This window comes from Saccostrea cucullata, unplaced genomic scaffold, assembly GCF_032062105.1.
Source record: "Saccostrea cucullata isolate Sc308-1 unplaced genomic scaffold, CSIRO_AGI_Scuc_v1 ctg1143, whole genome shotgun sequence".
Lineage (NCBI taxonomy): Eukaryota > Metazoa > Mollusca > Bivalvia > Ostreida > Ostreidae > Saccostrea > Saccostrea cuccullata.
In genome coordinates, this window is record NW_026931334.1 from 194,829 (window position 1) to 214,239 (window position 19,411).

Below are 19,411 nucleotides of genomic sequence, written 5' to 3' on the forward strand. Positions count from 1 at the left end.
TTGAAAGAAAATTTGAAATTATTATTGCAAAACTTTTACACCATATATTTAAAGTAATGATTTTTAATACAATAATTTAGAAAAAGTACCTTTATCATAAGTATCATGTATATTATTTGGTTAAAAATATGTTTTTGAAAAGAATTCAGATTACTATGTATGACATGATTGTGAAAAAATCCTTAAAATATCTTTATGACCTGCCTGTTATGAATTAAATATTATGGAAGAATTCAAACATAAAACCTTCAAAGGTTCGTTTCCTGTACCGCTTTTTGTGTTTAAGATACATAATTATCTTACTTTCTGTTTAACAAAAGATCACTTTGGAGGCGGATGCTCCTTGCTCGTTCCTGGTATATTTAATCAGATTTAAATTTTTCATATTGTTTACATAGTGCCCAACCAGAAACTTAGAAAAAAAAGATATTATAAGGGGAATAATATACTGTATGTAGTCCAGATATACACACCATACGTCTATGTGTTGTTTTAAGGCTGTGTGCTTGTATGTGGCATATACTTTTAGTATGCTTAAGATGAAATATATGGAGATAACGAACATTATTCAAGTTCAACAGTCTATAAAATAATATAAATTAGAAGCAGAGCAAACAAGGACCTCCAAAACATCATAGTTGGGATCAGGTGCCATGGAGGAGTGAGCATCTCCTGCCGACCGGTCATAACCGTCATGTGCTCCTTGTGATAAGATACAATAGTGCCAAAGTTTTAAAGACAAAAATTCACTCACGGATACATTTCCCTATCACTTCTCTACATCCCCATCAAAAAACGTTTGTCCTTGAGTAAGCGGGAGGATGTAACAATTGAAACTTGTCGTTTTATTAACATACACTGACAAAAGGTTAGAAATTATTAATGTCTGCCTCACCATCAAAAAATATGAGAATTATATTTTTGTATAAAACATTAAAAATGTTTGGATACAATTTTTTCTGTACAATTAAACTTTCAATTATACATATGATATACAGTGATTTATTTTCAGAGGTGAATAACAGAGGTTCTTCCTCAACATAATACGGAAATTATATTGTTTGCTAAATACCATAAAGCAGAGGAGAAGATTTATAACGAAATTATGCATTTTTACCGTATAATCAACTTGCGTAAACCCTCCGTTACTCCAGATTCCTGACCAAAAGGACATTACTTTCACAATTTTGAAAAAAAAAAGCAACATTGCTGAAAATAAACGTGCAATTACTTTGTCACAAATATTCTTATGTCAGTTTAAAATATGTTTTTACGTTCCAAGAATTAATTTAAATTACCATATATATACTGCATGGATTCCTAAACTACATAAAACAAAGATACATAGGTAATGTTCTATCACTGAAACCTCTTCCTTTACTCCTCAATAAATCATTAACAGCAGCGAAGAAACTTCAGAAGTACTGTACAAATAAGTACTCGAGAAGTTGTGTAAAATACGAAATTAGACTCGACACTCTAAATCTTTGAAAATTAACACAACCATTCCACATGGTAAATTATAGTCAAAGGTTTAACATCATATATAGCTACGTATTTTTGAATAAAAATAAAACTTCCACTATTTAAAGTAAAATTATCATTGATCATTTAAAAATTCATCTTGTTAAAAACAATTCAGGTTTTAAGTTCAAGTAAAATACAAGTAAAAGTATATGTAGTTTTTGGAGATCAAATTTTCAAACAATCTATTAAATATCATGAAATGAGTACCAATTACGACCCTTTATTATATAAGAGACCTATTTCGTATTCATATAAAGCCGAACATACTTAATAATTTTCTTCATGAAAAGCACAAGGCTCTTGCTATTGCCTCCCCTCAGCATTTAGATATATCGATTGATTGTAAATTGCTTAACGTCCCTCTCGAGAATTTTTCACTCATATGGAGACGCGACTCCACATGCCGGTGGAGAGCGGTGGAGAGCTGCAAATTTTGTCCTATACTCGGCACTCAGGGCCATTGAGCAAGGAGGGATCTTTCTCGTGCCAGCACCTACTGCGACACGGGACCTCGGTTTATACGGTCTCATCCGAAGGACCGGTCTCCACGTCCCACAGTGGAATTCGAACCCGCGGCTAGATACATTGATGTTTGGACTCGACATAAAAGACACAATTTAATAGTCTGAAACATTTTGTGTCGTATCTGGATATTTATCTGGAAAATGGAAATAGAGTAACCAAACAACAAAATTTTGTGATAAACATGATGAATTGACTTTTCTATCGTCAACTCTCCTTATTTTTAGCAATATACCCGTAACACCTGCATTTGGAGTTTATACAATTCTGTTTTTCGATATTTACGTACGAACGATTTCCTATATATAACAAGTAAAACGTATGGAAATAACGAAGTGTATTCAAGATCAGAAGTCCACAATACAATACAAAATAGGAGCAGAGCAAACACGGACCCCCAAAACATCAGAGGGGGGATCAGGTACCATGGAGAAGCGAGCATCCCCTGACGACCGGTCACATCCGCCATGTGCTTCTTGTCATAATCGGGAAATAACGGGAAAATCCGTCGTCAATTCAGTGTATAAATAACCGACTAACAATTAGTATGAAAAACGTCAGTCAGCATTTGACTAAATGATAAATTGTATTTACTGACAAGGTCGTTGTATCGACCATAGAACTTACGAAAAGATGACTTTAAACGAGACTGCTAATACGCTATTGACAGGTTGATGATTTGTATATGGATATCAACAATCATGTTTAAAGACAACATTTTGCAAATTAAACTATATAGTGGATACTATCGCCTTTTCAGCGAATACAAAGTATCATGAAGTAGAATGTGTACTGACGATTTTTATGAAAGTTGTTCGGCCATTATTAACACACTTTCTACTGAATCTCCGTGTACCCGATTATGACAAGGAGCACACGGCGGGTGTGACCGGTGGACGGGGGACGTATACTCCTTCATGGCACCTGATCCCACCTCTAATGTTTATGGAGGTAGTGTTAGCTCTACTTCCGATTTGTATTGTTAAATTGGTCTTGGAGTTTGAATACTGTTCGTTGAATGATGTTCGTTATTCCAGTGTAGATCAAAAATATTTCCCTTCTTTTAATTCCCCTGTAAAGCAACAACAGCAAGAATTTGGTCAATAACAATTCATTATATTATAAACGGAATGTTTGTTAATGAGTGTATATTTTATAAAAGATTTTGCATTTTCTGTTGATTTCCAAAGCGAAATAAATATAAAAATCACTGAAATTTTAACTTTTGAAAACTGACTTGGAGGTAGGCGGCAAAGCAATCTTTTATTAGCAACTCTTTTTCACGTTTTTTTTTCAGCAAGGTTGTGAAGACTATGAAAAAAAAGTTTAAATATATTTAGAGTTAAATTTGTCACAATGTAGGTATTTTTGTTCAAATTACAAACAGTGTAAAAAGATTATCCCCGTTACAGGAAGGACGCCTATAGATAGAAAGGAACGTCTTACCCAGCATGATATCCCTACAAAACTGTACCTAACACAGGGATGTCGAATAGCAAGAAGTATATTTAATGGAAGTCTACATCACTAAACGCAACAAGTTAAACATTTTTAATGCAACTCTTAATAGAAAGATTAAGAACAATATAAAAAACCTAAGACCGTCATAACTACTGTCTCACCTTCTATAGAGCGATATTAAAAAAAATTATCTCTATTACATTTCACGACACTCTTCCTCTGCAGCTGAAATTTTGAAAAAAATATTAAAAAAAAAAAAAAAAAAGAAGGGACACCTGCTAATTGGATTATCATACATTATTAACAGAAGACATTTTTGATGCGAATATGTTTATACAATCTTAATTCCGTAAAATTTACAATTTAATCGTTTTATTAATTTTCTTCAATTTAAAACTAGAAGTTTTCCTTTCGTTACACCTCTATGATTGGCCAAGTTCGACATAATCTCAAACTAAAAATTATACGCTTCCTTCAAAATTAATTCGATTTCCAAAAAATGTCGTATGTCTTGGAGAAACTTTACACTTTCAGAACACATGCAATTTTAATCAGTGCTTTGAAGAAAACCACAAAGTTCAAATGACCTTGTTAAATTTCATGCTACAAGTATCTAATTATTTGTAATTGACTTTCAAAAAGAATATTACAAACTTATTTTGTTACAGAATATGAAATATACGCCTCGTCATTGTATTTAGTTGGGTGTTTTTCGTTTTCTGGACTCACTTTTATACAATTGTTGCTACCTGGTTTTTTTGTTTAGATGTTGTTTCTAATATATCTACTTTTTCTCACAAACACTAATCTTATTTGAAGGACCAAGTTCGTTCCTAAAAATAGATTGTAAGTGTTTAGATAGACAGTTTGAAAATCGTCTATAATACCCGGATGTCGGCAGTCAGCAGCTATGACACATATTCTGTTCTCATATCGTATAGTCGTCCTATCAAAACTGAGTTAATCTGCACTTAAAGTCCCAAGATGGTTAACCAAGTAGAAATTAACAAATGTTTAGACAACTATCAAAACGAGAAGTTTAATTTTAAATCCCAAATGGTTAAATTTGATGGTTTTCGGTCCGTTAAATAAACTATAAACAAAAATCTCGAAACAGTTGTGAAAAGGGACTTTGTCTTGGAACGTTATCTTTCATCAAACCGTGGTGCAAATTATATCGCATTTTGTTTGAAGGTCATTTGCTTCACAGAATTTTTAACAATAAATACCATAATATGTTCATTAGTTTGTGAAATTGCCCATAATGGGTCTGTACTTTTCCTGGTGTCAAATACAAGGTACTGATAAGTTAAAATAGGGAGAAAAATTCAGGTGAAAATTATTTTCTTAAAACATTCAAGTATTTCATTATATAATCGTTATAATTTTTATAACAAGTTGAATTTATGACATTAAAGGAAGATTCTTTTCAGAAATCGTCGAGAAAGACCAATAATTAAAGCAATATCAAGGATATCCAAAGACTTCAATATTAAAATGAGCTGCAAAGTAATAAATGATTTATTAAAAACGAAATAAATGCATTAAACTGTCAGAAAGCGTTGCCATTGAATCATCTTAATTAGTTTTGACAAGGTTGCACTGCAGGCATTTTACAGGTGATTTAACGCTCTGGAGATAATAAAGTTTGCTAAATTAACATTGTACAGCAATTTAATGTCTAAATTAATCAAAAACGTGAATTTCAATTAATATTGAAATTTTAGTTAAAGTGTCTGATGTGGCGTCAAGTTTAAAAGCGATGGAATTTTATTTATTTTGATAATAAGCCTACAAAAAGGCAATTGTCACAAAAATGATGGACTGTCAGGTAATCTTCCTGCAATTGATTGTATTCTATTGAGAGATATAGGGCTGATAAGGGAATTTACTTTTATCGATCATCAAATCTATAGATGATACAAACTGATCAGCTCCAAAAAATGAAGAACCAAACATGAATACATTTCCCGAAAATTTCAGGACCAAAACATAAAATCATTTCCCATTTTTTAAATGTATACACCTTAAAAGACAATTCATAGAAGGTTTAATTAGTAAGAGAGATAAAGAGAATGAAAAATTTATTCAAAATACAGAATCTTAATTTGATTATAATTGGGTCAATACAAATGCCACACCTGGTATTAAACTTCAAGACTGTACCCGACAAACTAAGATAGCTGTCTTAGTTTTTAACTTCACAATATTTGCCAACTGGGCCGTGATAAGTCGTAAATACCTGTCCAGCTCCACCCTAGTTTTGACCGACATACCCGTGCCCGTACGCCAAATGTATTGTTTACCGTACACAACAAATCTTTACATTAAATTTGACAGTTTAAATCTGGACTAAAATTAATTCTTCTATTTACCTTAATTGATATTCCTTGTTTTGCTTGGCGCGATGTCAATCGGTATTAAATCGAAGATATTGATCTTTTAAACTAACAACAAGTACGATATTCAATATTGATAAATTAAGATTTTATGTTAAATTAAGTATTGAATTGATATTAATCGAATATATTAAAGTTCAAAAGACCCAGGTTTTCCCTTCATGTACAGCATACAGGTACACAGTATGTAAATTTGATGCAAAATATATTTTAGTCCAAAAGGCTTTGTCACCAAAAGACCCGCCAAAATATTGAACCAGTTACTAGTGGAACTGGAATTTCTTGCGTCATTGGACTCTTGACTTCTGTGCGAATCTGGAGTACCTTAAAAATGCAAGGATTTTATCAATACTGTGTCAGTTTACACGTGTATTTTATTGCATAATGGAATGTACACAAAACAAAAGTGCCATAACACCCTTCACCTCCACATAGCAGACAATCTGTTCATCTTTTATGATGTAAACACTTTTTGCTGGAAGAATTCGACCGTTTTTGGTTCTTACCCTAACTCTTTTGCAAAGTACGTGAAAATGTTGGCATAATACAGCGCCACCCTAAATAAATATCACGAAATATAAACAAAAGATGACACATTAAAAATAACAGATTATTAATGTTAGTCCGGATTCTATCCTTTAATAAACAATAAAACTATTTTCGTATGATCTGCAAAGTGTTGGCAAAACATGGTCTCTGAGAGCTTACATAGCATCTTCAAACATAAATACATGCACACCACAGTATTACCATTTGAGATACAGTTAGAAATGTAATTCTCCACCATATTTAACTGCAGTTTATATTTTTTTTTAAAAATGCAAAGGGGCAACAAATATAATATATATATTCTCTTCGATTGTTCAGAAAACATGTTAAATTCATGTTAAAACATGAATAATGGTATGTAAATATAATGTTCAAATAAATGTAAAATGATCAAATAATACAAGCATCTAAAATGTTACATTTGTTTACTTCAAACAGTAGAATAATACTGACTGATGCATTAAAATTTTATAGTAAGAAAAAATTTAAATTGGTCACAGACAGACATAAATTTAAAACCGCATTATATACAATTATTAATCTATACTGATAAATATTTTCAAAACAGGGAGCTCTATAGGGTACAGAAGCTAGGAGAATGACTCACACCACTTGACTTTGGTTTTATCATTGCATTATCTTAAAAGGTATTTTTAAAACAGTAATTATCACGATTATCATCATACTGTACCAATGACCCAGACACCTCAGCAACCTGGGCAAGAGGAGTACTTCACTTTCGCACTCAGAAACCACTATATTATTGCCTTTTATTGGTCCCACCCCCGCCACAATTAGCCCAGGGGTTCAAAATAATGCACAGCGAGATGCTACATCGTGACAATTAAAATGGACTGTGGTATCAATCGTAAAAATCAATGTGAAAAAACAATATGAAATCACTTTCGGTGCGTCAAGAAACACGTACAATTAGACAAAAATGCGTAAAAATAGCAGGTGCGCTAACTTTGATCACTAGAGAAAAGGGACTAGCCTAGAGAGAGAGCAGTAAATGGAGCATAGGTAAAAATAAGGTAACAAGGTACATGAATAGTTAGTCCAACCCGCCAACAGTGTTCAACCACTGGAACGCCTCATGACTGGCTTATCCAGTCAAGTGTGTAACGACAACAACAAAAAAATTGTGTGTATTCGTTGTCTATAGTAGGTTGTGTATAGCATTATAAGTGTGACTCAGGACATATAAATAAGGCGGCAATGCTTGAAGGTTTATTCACTTAGTATGTTTTAGTAGATGTAACACTTACTTCAGAAAAGAAATAAGGTGGGTTTTTCTCAACACTGTTGCCTAAATGGTATTCTAAAATGGGAAATACATCAGTCAATTTTATAGTTATTGTGAAAAAAACATCATGTTTTTTCATCCATTTTTTTTTTCATTCCAAGACTTTGTGATTTTTTTGATTTTTTTAAAAATTATTTCTTCCCCTTAAGTTTAGAAATGCAATACTGTATCTACATACAACATGCTTTGGATTTTACGTTCTCTGACTACTTTGCGCTATTAGCTTCTGGAGTTCCTGAGATGGCAATAAATTAAGGGAATACCCGTTCTAAGTTCGGACGTCATTGCTTGATAAAAGCATTCCGAAGATTGTTGTCCTTCGTTTTAGTGAATGACATTCCATCAGAGATAGCGAATTCTTATAACCAGACGCAGAAAAGCATGTTGTATTTAGATTGTATATCGCCGACTTGTACACACACCTGCTTGTCTTTGTTACTTCGGTGCGATACATGAGTAGTGTACATCTATTTGTCATATAGGTAATTCATTCACCTATTTGCGACAACAAAGCGTTTAAAGTCGGTGGGCGATCGGTTATATGTAAACCTCTTACTAAGCGATTTGTTTACTATTTTGCCCTGTCCTACCTGTGCTAATGTAGGTTTCATTCTTTTTTCAGTTCTCTGCACACCTTTACGCAAAATGTTGTCCTGCGATACACCAGAAAGTCTTTTTGACGATTTCCCAGGTTTTGACCAAGAGGACCTAATCACGAATGTTTTCTGCCACGATCAATCCGTGCCAGATCTGGAGAACATTGTCCCAACACTCGATGTAAACCAGGTTCCAAACTTCTATCAGGATTGGGATACCAAAGAAAAAGTTAAGCAGCAGCAACCTCAGACTCACTTTCTACCTCCTTCGTATGAAGAGCATATTCAAACGACGGAGAACCACCACAGTTTAGAGAGTCTTCTAACAGAACCCGTAAAACCCGCTCCTGTATACAGACGTCTCAGTGAAATTCTGGAGTGTATAAACGAGGATAAGGACTACTGTATCATAACAACAGAAGGTAAAATATCTCGGAAAATTATTAAAAAAATAATATAAACAAAACAATGTGATGTACAGTAACTACTGACATTGTTTACCTCTTTCCTTTGTATCAAATCTGAACTCATTTTGTTCTATTTTACAGATCGTGCATCTCCAATAACATCCCCTACACCCCCACCTCCAAGGGTGACAAACGTGAAACAAGAGAAATCGCAAGAATCAAAACAGTTTGAGGAAACCCTGAAAAGGATTGCATCCTTATTATCATGTAAGTATGAAACTTTGTAGTTATTAAAACTGTTCTCCTTCATTATTGTTTTTATTTATAAAAATCATAGAATTTCAGCAGTAACTATATTATAATTTTTTCGTTTACTTCATTTATAGGCGGTGGACAAATCAAACTTTGGCAATTTCTTCTGGAACTTCTGTCAGAGGAAGAAAACAAGGACTGCATTCGGTGGGAGGGGACAAACGGAGAGTTCCGAATGGTTGACCCTGATGCAGTGGCACGTAAATGGGGACAGAGAAAAAACAAGCCCTCCATGAACTACGATAATATGAGCCGTGCTCTGAGGTTTTACTACGACAAGTTCATTCTGAACAAAGTGTCCGGAAAAAGACATACGTACAAGTTCAACTTCAACGCTATAATTAACTCTATGCAATCCTCCACATCTTCCAGTCAGTTCAATTCGTCTCTAATGGGACTTATCAATAACCTCACACCCAATGTGACTTGTCCCTATCAATACCCAGGATCCTTTCCATCACGTCATCCCTACAGAGTGACCCAAACCCGCCAGTACACCACGTCACCGCCAAACTACACAGTGCCATGTACAAAAGAGGAATACCCATCCAGTTGTCGCTTTGCTTCAAACAAACATTACCCTTCTAGTCAGATTAACGAGAACATGTACTCCAGCTGCCAGTTCGATCAGAGACTCTATTGTGATAACACTTTCTCCCAGAAACAACCAAAACAACAGGTGCCCTTCCAGCCTTCCTGTCGTGTCCAGAACTCTGGATACTCAGGATCATTCGAGGACAATTGTGTGAAAACCAGACGAGATTACTATAGGTATTCACCGTACCAAAGGCCCTCTCACAGCTCAGCGTGTGTGCCTATGATGGGCTACTAAAATATCAAACAGACTTGCAATTGTCAATAGTGCTGCTCTAAAGACGATTTTGATTTGCTCAAATTCCAATGTGACTTAAGAAATAAACCTTAAATCCATTCCATATCTTACTGTGCCTATGTATTTGAGAGTACAGTTTATTGAGTGTCTTTTGTACGCATTTTGTAGTAATTTATACTTTTTGATTATTTTGTCTCGGTGCTGGCGCTGGGAATTCATGATCGAATTTTACCATGGTGCTGTGCATTGACTTGATGTTTTACTTTTATGTGAAATCCGTTTACAATAATTCCATTTGCTTTCTGTGCTAAGTTCCCGCCTCGGATTTGTATTATGTATTTTATGCTTAGTGATTTCATCATTGCTTTGAAGAATTTATTTTTCTATTATGTGTTTTTAACTTGTTGCTCATTACAATGATTTGTAAATGATGTCAATGAAAATTAATAAATGCTGAACCATTAAAGCACTGTTGCGTTTATTTGATAAAGAAACATACGACGATTACTTTTCACGTCAGTCCTTAATCTAATCCTAAGAAGTGCGGATCAGTAATCCAAGGAATTGTTCCTAAGTTTACTGAGTTATCTTTGTGGGTTAGAGTCCAGGGATTGGTGTACTCATTGTGAGCAAAAGAACGAAATGAGAAGCAGTGATTTACATGTTTTGAAAAGTCATCAAAAGTTCAAAGGAAGATAAGACATGTTGATGGTTAATGCACCACTTTAGGTCAGATCACTTTAACACCTACAAACCAACAAAACCGTAATTGTTTAATAGCATTCTTTGTAATGGAAATTAGACAGAAGTCAATTAGAATTTAAGTACTTTGTGTTTTTAGATCCTATCTGTCAATGTGACACAGTGGCACACACTCTATCGATAAGGTGTACGTACGTTGATTGAAGGCAGATGCCCTATTCATCACTCTCCATTGTCGTCTGCTGAGTATATGTCCCATGATTCATCACCTTAGAGATTTGGGGGCCCATCTTCTTCGTGATTTTTTTGACTACAGAGAGTGCCCGCGAGAAGGTGACTCAAAAAACACATTACCTCTAGCCTTGTCATTCCTCTTTTGCAAAACTATTCTAAAGAACATGACATGGCACATATTTGGTTGCGGTTCTAGATGCTTTGGAAAACAAACAAAGTTTGTATCTGTAAAAAATGAAGAATCGAATATATACATAGTAAACAAGGTAGGTCGCGCTTCAACTAGAATTTTATCTGAAGACCACTGATAAAATGCTTGAAAAAATAATGCAACAATAAATGTAATCTGTAGTAAAAAAAAAAAAAGTGTGGGCTTTCTTTTGTAGTTTTCTTGCTTCTTTTTTGGATGGGGGACTCTATTGAGACGCTGAACAAATACTAGATAAGGCCCTACAAATAACTAGAAAAATAAAATGGTACAATTAATAGATTGTATGGTTCCAATGAAATATATATATTATATATCATCCATTGAGGTCAAATTGCTCATAGTATTCACTTATGATATAATTCAGTGTACAGCCACGAAGAAAGGTGTACAAGTACTAAACGGAAAAGAAATCGGTATATTCTAATTTAATTGCAAGTTTTTGTTCATTTATTGGGATTCAAATAGATAACTCCATCTTTGTGTTTAATTTTTTTAAGGACACATTACTCAATCAAAATTTTTATGCTTTGATCGTTATATATTTTTTGGCTGAATTTGAATGAAAATGACATAAATAATCAATTCATAAAATACAAAGAAATCGTCAGTTTTCAGTTGCACATATTTTTTGACATTGTGACAAAACCTTACAAAATTGTCCAATTTTTCCTGGAAAATATCATTCAGGTTACCTGTATGAATATTAATCTATGGAAAATATTGATTCCTGGAAATAGTTTGTTTTTGTTATTCATCCTTGAATTTAATTTATAAAAATAATAATTTTTAGAAATTCGCTTTAAACTTTTTTACTTCTGCAATGTTAGGTTGAGCATCAGAGATTTCATTAATAATGAACATTGAATTTATTCTGTATCACGATTTTCTATCATAATAATTTGAAAAAAAAACTTTATGATGCATTTATGATAAGTTTATTTGATCAATTTATTTTTGTTGATTTTAACAAGAAATATGAAGATGATAAACAGTATTCAAACTAACAAAATCCATTCAAACAATAAAGTACAATACAATACAAAACAAATGATTGTTTGCAATTCAAAAGCCCTGAGAGGCTTGCAACAATGAAGCATGTAAAATAATTACTAGTATGTATATAGTACAGAGATTTGTATAGAAACAATAAAGATCAGGAACAGGGCAAACAAAGACCTCTAAAACATCAGATTAAAACATCACAGACGGGATCAGGTGTCATGGAGGAGTGAGCATATCTCCTGCCGACCGGTGACTGCTGCCCTATGCTCCTTTTCATGATCGGGAAAACTGGGGAAAAACCGTTGACAATCCAGCGTGTTAATTGTAACTTAACAATAAAGTATGAAAAAAAATCCATCAGCATTTGACTTAGAGATAGATTGTGTTTGCTGACAAGACGTTAAAGAAATGAATGTGATTTACATGATTACTTTTGACTGAATGGAACTGCTTGTAGGTAGTTTCGCTGTACATGTCAACAGAATAATATGAATGAAAACAAAAATATGATGAAAGAAATATGCCAGGAAAATGATTTCATAAAAAAATACAGTAACACTAAAAAGAAGAAGGTTCACTTTTGCCTTATTTGGCCCTGTGATTTTCTGAAAAAAATGAAACTGCATATTTTTACTTAATAATGCATTAAATATCACTTAGATCTTTGGTGACTGCGTATCTATCAAAAATGACGTCATTTTCTGGCTAGTCAATGTATTATGACGTCACGAAATGCGTCAATTTCTTCATATTCTGAAAAAGTCTACAAAAATGGCAAATTTTGAAAGCTATTCTTTGATATTTAATACAGAGCGCAACCTCTGATCTAAAATATGCAAATAGTAAATGATAGAAATCTTTCTGAGGATTAATGGACATGTTTTAATTTTTAGATCAGAGAGTGCGCTCATATACTTTTTCTTCAATGAAAGTATTCAATTATACCTGTTTACCTATAAATTCAACATTGCAATTTCATAAAGCCAGTTCTCCAAGACCTGGACTTTTAGGGGATTTTTTTAATAGGATATGATAGCACCAAGTCTCTATTTTATTTTAATGCTTCAAATAGAAAACCAAGTGTTGATCAATTAATGGTATATCTAAGGGCCATTTTATGCATTAACTGACAATGAAGAAGAATTACCTTTTTTATTAGGTAGATATGCATAACAACATTAAACAGGTGCTTTTGTGATTCTAATAAAAACAGCATTATCTCATCAGTTTCCAATTCTGTTAATCAGAGGAAACAATAATGTTCCCATTTCGCCTTATTACTTTTTTGCCAGCATTCCTTATTACTTTTTGCCAGCATTAACATGCAAGGCGAAATGGGAACAATTTGTTAATTTGACTAGTGTTTTCTGTTTGCACATCAAAACACATAAACTTCTGTTTTGCAAGGATTGGAGGTTATGATTTTTTTGAGATGAAATTGTATTGGTTTCATAAAATCTGCACACTCCATTTTCAAAAACTTCATCTAATCCTACCACAATATTAATTTTATCTAGCTATAAAACCTTTCATTTCTATATTTATGTTCCTGGACTTTATTGAACAGTTTCTAGAAATCTGAGAAATTTGATAGCAAAATGTCACTTTTATCTGATTTATATTCTAAATCATTTAGAACAAAAGTCTCTGTAGATGACCGTTATGACACAGTCAGAAGAATGTACCACAAGGGGTGTATCCTGGGATGTCATGCAACTGTTGTCACCAACGGATTGTTAGCAATGCTCCCCCTGTACTCTTACTGAACACCGACCCCTCCGCTGTCCTCTCTACTGAAACGCTGAGACGGGCAGAAAAATAATAGCCTTCAAAACATGTCACCCAATATTTGTTTTTAAATACTTGCACTGATAAAAATGTGAGGAATCTGAGCCATTTATATCGAAGTGAAGAGATTTAATGATGATATCAACCCTGATAGAATGTGTTACCTTTCTTATTGAATCTGTGGTATTGCTACTGACATGTCCGTACATATATTGAGAGAGTACCCGGGCAATTCCATGCAAATAATTTAGACTTGTCAAAAAGAGTTTAGTCAGTACAAATCCCTATCTAACAGCAAGAAAATGGCAATGATTCATTTATTAATTTATAACGATTGTTGAAGCAGCCATTTAAAATGATAAGAATAGAAAAAAAGATAATGATCTATGTCACTTTATATAATATTGCTTTACCTCAAGGTATCATTATCAGACAGGTCATTTATAACAAATCATTTCATTTTAGCATAGTTTTACTTCAATATTCAGACTAAGATTTCACACAATTTATTGATAGAACAATGTGAGGGAGTTGACTTTTGTTATTGGGTATGCAAGGGTAAACAACGATTGATAATGAAGGGCTTTATGACAATTATACACTTAGCCACTGAGTAGAGGTGACTGTTTACATTTTTAAGGTAAAACATGATTCAGAGGGTGATAGGAGTGCATTTGTCAAAGGCTGCAATTAGCTACCCTTAACTTGCAATTAATTTCAATCGACTTGACGTTATAGCCAGACATTTTTGCCTTTTTATGTAATAATAAAAGTAGCACAAGATCGTTTTTGAATTTAATCCTTGCAATTTTATTGTAATTATATACATGTATATATTCATTGTTGTTTATCATATAATATCTAAACTCTTTTGATCTTATATCAAAATATACAAATTCACTTTAATAAGGTATTAAATGTACAGATCATTTTTTCCTTTTATCCCATATATATTTTTATTGACAGTAATTTAAAACAATTTCTATTATGAAATGGAACTATTCTAATTTTTTCTTTGGAATAATTAAACTTAAAATGGTACTGCTACACGATTTTATTACCTATATTTTATATTCAATTTAAATAGAAAACAAATTTAAAAAAAACAAACAAACAACCAAGGCGTTTTGGTTTTGTTACATAATTTTATGACGTATAATAAAAGGTACACTTGTTAACCAAGGGGAAAACTGCATGCTTTCATTATCGGAAGTGATCCATGCATCTATTAACTTAATTGTGCATGGCTGTATCATCTCTTTTACCTGCTCAGTTAATTTAAGTCAGTTAATTAAGAAGGTTAAATTTCTAATTAGTGGAATAAAATTTATAGGGCAATAAAGTATATATTTAAAAATGCTTCCACGGTACAGAAACGATGCATGTCATGTATTTTTGTATCACGACCTTAGGAACTGATGCAGGCTAATTAAAATAGGTAGGAATACATTCAGATTATCAAGCAAATTTTAATATAATAAATTCTCATACGTGACATATTGAACATATATTAAAACAATTATCAATGCATTTTTATGTTGTTCATGAAATTATACTTATGTCAGTTTGTGTGTTCATAACGTTTTAATTGTCAAACTGTATCGATAAAAGAATGAAAAAAAAAATAATTGAAATAAATAAATATATATGTAATTTTTACCACTGTAAACAAAAACATTAGTACACATGTATCTAACTTAAAGTACATGGCGTTGGTTTTCGGTTATTAGTCATGTCATTGTTTTAGTCCAATCAGGTATGGGCAAACTGAGGTGACATTTGGAGGAATGGCGGGTTAATTAAACACTTCAATGCGATATCGGTTAGAAGGTTCATACAAACACAAACAAAATTACGTATCATCCGAAAGTCAACACAATGTTACTATTAATATAACAAGGCTACATATATAGAAAAAAAATAGTTCACATATAGTTGCGTGGCGTCTGCCGCCTTCAAAAACGTGATGCCCATTTTAATGAAGATGTTCCATCCGAATATTGTGAAATATTTAAAGATAATAAAGTAGTTCTTTAAAAAATATTTGTGATGTCAGAATTAATTAAAATACATTTCCTCGTTTAAGAAAATGCCAGAGGGGACGATTTTTAAAGAAATATGTCATTATTTCAGACGAATACTTTTATTGCTACCTTTTGATTCCCGCGATCTCTCAGTTGTTGAATAAATTAATAAAACTCATTTATTTGTTTATATTTATTTCTCATTAAATTTTGATTTCCTGGAACATTTGTAATAATGTATTAAGCAGTGGCAGTGACATTATATTTTGCTGCTTAACGATGCGTCGTAAACACCATTCATCATTAGAATACAATAGACATTGACAGATCAAGGAACGCGCTCTTCTTTTAGATGTGTACAATAGACGCCAGGTTCCCGAGGAGTCAATTAAAACCTGTCAACAATGCTTGCAGTACAGACACTACATCTTGGATTCAGGTTAAAGTATTCAAATAGAAATAAAACAAATAGCTTTATCGTCTGTGACGATCTCGACAAATTTATTTTTAAATTTTTATAATTTATTTGAAAAGTAGATGTCCAGAATATAATGAATATCAATCAAAGTGTACATTTTGTAATGTTACCTGCGTAGAAATATTTTTATTGCATAAAGTTTTTGCTTTTATAAAGTGATCTTCATTTTTTAGAAATTAATTTAGATATTTCTCTGAAATTCAGGGTTAGAATTTGACCGAAATATTAATATGCATGAAAGCATAAACCATTTCTTTTTGTGATGTAATTAAGAGATTAAATTTGTCAATATGTCTTTTTAATTATTTTTTATGATGTTGAATTTAAGAAATTAAAATCTAATTCATCTTAAAAACACAAAAGAAATTGGTTTGATAATTTTTATTTTATCTTCTGTTACATTTTAGAGTGAATGAATATGCTACATGTAACAACTAGACTGTCCAAATATTGCTGTTTTAGGACTAAAACTTTCAAGTTTTAACCTAGCTTGGCACATTCAACATTCGACTGATAGACATTGTATTTGCAATCAACGTCATTGTATCGACCATAGAATTAGCAAAATGTCTAAAAGAGATTTATGTTCGCCCTGAATCAGCAGGTTATTTGCTTCGGATACTTGCTTCTCAACTCAACCGAGAGGCAGAAGTTCTATATGCACATATTGCTACATCTAAATGTAAAGGAACCTGAAAATAAAAAAAAAATTATTTTAAAATTTAGTTTTCAATTTAGTATCAATGTATTAATCTGGTCAATGATTCAAATATGTAACAGATTTGTGAAATTTTTGATGTCCTATTTGGAGTTCAATGCGATTTAAAGAATCGAAATAGAATGGAACTGAAAATTTTAATTGATAAAACATCATACATGCAGGTGTATCTAAATGTCAAATGGATATTCAAATAGTCTTTTTTCATGAGTATGGAATAAATATTGCTTTATATGAACACAAAAATATGTCTGGTATTAAGAAACACTATTAGTATCCGTGCAGATTCCGACAGATTTTAACAGACTCTTTAAAAACATGACCTCCAAAAACTTCTTAAAATTGTCAATCAGAAACCAAATCATATTTTAATTTCAACCTCAAAGTACGTGTTCGTAGAAGCAGATCAGATGAAATATATGGAGATAACGAACAGTTTATTCAAGCTCAAAAGTCCATAAAACAATGCAAAATTGGAGCGGAGCAGATGTTATTTTAACAAAATGAGTTTGAAGATGACCAACGACAAGGTATGTAAATTTTCTATCTCCTTTTTTTTTTTAATTGAAGATGTAGTTGTCTTTGTTGTTATAAAGTCTTATCTTTAATTTTTCGGGAAAATGGTCATGTAAACTGTTGAAAAATTATACGTTTCAATTCTATTGATTTTGGTAAAACTGTGTGATTTCAAGTTTTCTAATAATTCCTTTCCTTTTTTACCCACAACTGATAAACTTTACTCTTCAAATATGTTGTTGTACGGTATTCCCCGTATAATGTAAATTTATAAAATTTGTGTAACACTTTTACTCGAATTGATGTATATATACAATACTCCTAAAGCTTCTCCACTTTGTTAATATTTCAGTAATGTGTTAAGGAATTTGATGCTTAGAACATTTATTAGGAAGCGCTATTTTTATATATTAAGTTTTTTTTTAATGTAAAAGAATCTACTTTAGGTTTGGTAATTCAAATTTCAGTTTTTTGTTGGGAATACCTTAGATATTAATAAAAAAAAAGACATATACTTTCGAAGAATTTCCTTCTTAGAAAGGAAACATAGTATGCATTGAAATAGCACTTGTTAAATTAAATAATTTAAAAGTTCCTCTAAAATTCAATAGTTCTTTCCTCTTTTTGTCAGCTGGGACCAGTATATATTGATTTTTGTGCATGTAATCTTTACGAATTCAATTCTTTTTCATAGTACCTGTTTTACTAAAATCAGGATAGGTGGTTTTCATTTTGCCTCTATTAACTGTTTGACAAAACTTTTTAATATGCACCTTTATATCTTACACTTTTAACCCATTCTGACAAATTGTCTAGGTGCTATTTTTCACATATGACCAATGGATAGTCTGGCTTAATCTTCTGCAGAATTTATAATAATTATCTTTCTTTAACTCAAAGATGTTGAGATGTTGGGATTACATGTATTCTCTAGATGGATTCTTTTCGAAATAAATGACCAAAGGTAATACATGTACCTCATTTTGAACAACATTCAGGCTCTGGCTGAGTCATTCTAGATTAAAGATATTTCATGTTTTCTTAATTTTCTATTTCGTACTTTTTCTTATAAATTTCAAAGTGTGTTTTGTAGTGAACATTTTGGTCCATTGCATGCAGTCTTCATTACGTACCGCAGCATAATCTTGAGACAGGTTATTCAGTGTTTACACGGGAATTAGTAGATCCTCGGCTTTCTCTTTGATTCTTTATATAATCTTCCTTCTGCAAGTCATCTGTATAAGTTCGGGATGGTTTGTTATCAAAATATTTGATCATAATATGTAGGTTAAGTTAGACAGCAAATTAGGTGGCACTTTAAAATTATTGTCCTTGGCCAAACCCTATGTATATTGGAACCCCCGTATCTCCAACAAAAATAAAGTGAAGTATCATATCTTATTTGTTTGAAAACAGACCCAGTCATATAGCCCTTTACACAGGTCTACCTGTGGGTTTATCTTTCATTCATAAATACGTCGCGTAGTAAATAAATCCATATAAGGAGGTAGCTTATCACGTGATTTTTGTAATTGTATAATGACGTGGGCGGCTATATTTGCACCTGGCTAACCACGTGGGTTTATTGCATTACCACGCTACACAGATAACTGTACACGTTAGTCCAGAAGCAAACACACATTTTGCACCTACTTGTTTTTATAATAATTATGTTTGAGATATTTTTTTACGTATAGAGATGTGCAGAAATGAATATGTGTTTTTAAACTCATTCAACTCCTGTTTTCTTCAGTTATCATTGTGCACTTGCATTTGTTTTGAATCATGTAAAATATCAATATGGTTAAAATGCCAAAAAAATGAAAC

The 19,411-nt window shown here is 32.4% G+C and overlaps 1 protein-coding gene across 2 annotated transcripts; it reads left to right on the forward strand.

Moving 5' to 3' along the window:
• The first annotated feature begins 7,607 nt into the window (after window positions 1-7,607).
• On the forward strand, window positions 7,608-10,377 carry LOC134232244 (uncharacterized). 2 transcript variants are annotated; one of them, XM_062714201.1, is made up of 4 exons: window positions 7,608-7,743; window positions 8,387-8,782; window positions 8,909-9,034; window positions 9,154-10,377. In XM_062714201.1, exons 2-4 carry the CDS (start codon window positions 8,410-8,412, stop codon window positions 9,909-9,911), a joined length of 1,257 nt encoding a protein of 418 aa, XP_062570185.1. In that variant the 5' UTR covers window positions 7,608-7,743; window positions 8,387-8,409; the 3' UTR covers window positions 9,912-10,377. The 2 variants fall into 2 exon arrangements, with proteins under 2 accessions (XP_062570185.1, XP_062570186.1); XM_062714202.1 differs by lacking the exon at window positions 7,608-7,743 and adding an exon at window positions 8,160-8,246.
• Window positions 10,378-19,411: the final 9,034 nt, after the last annotated feature.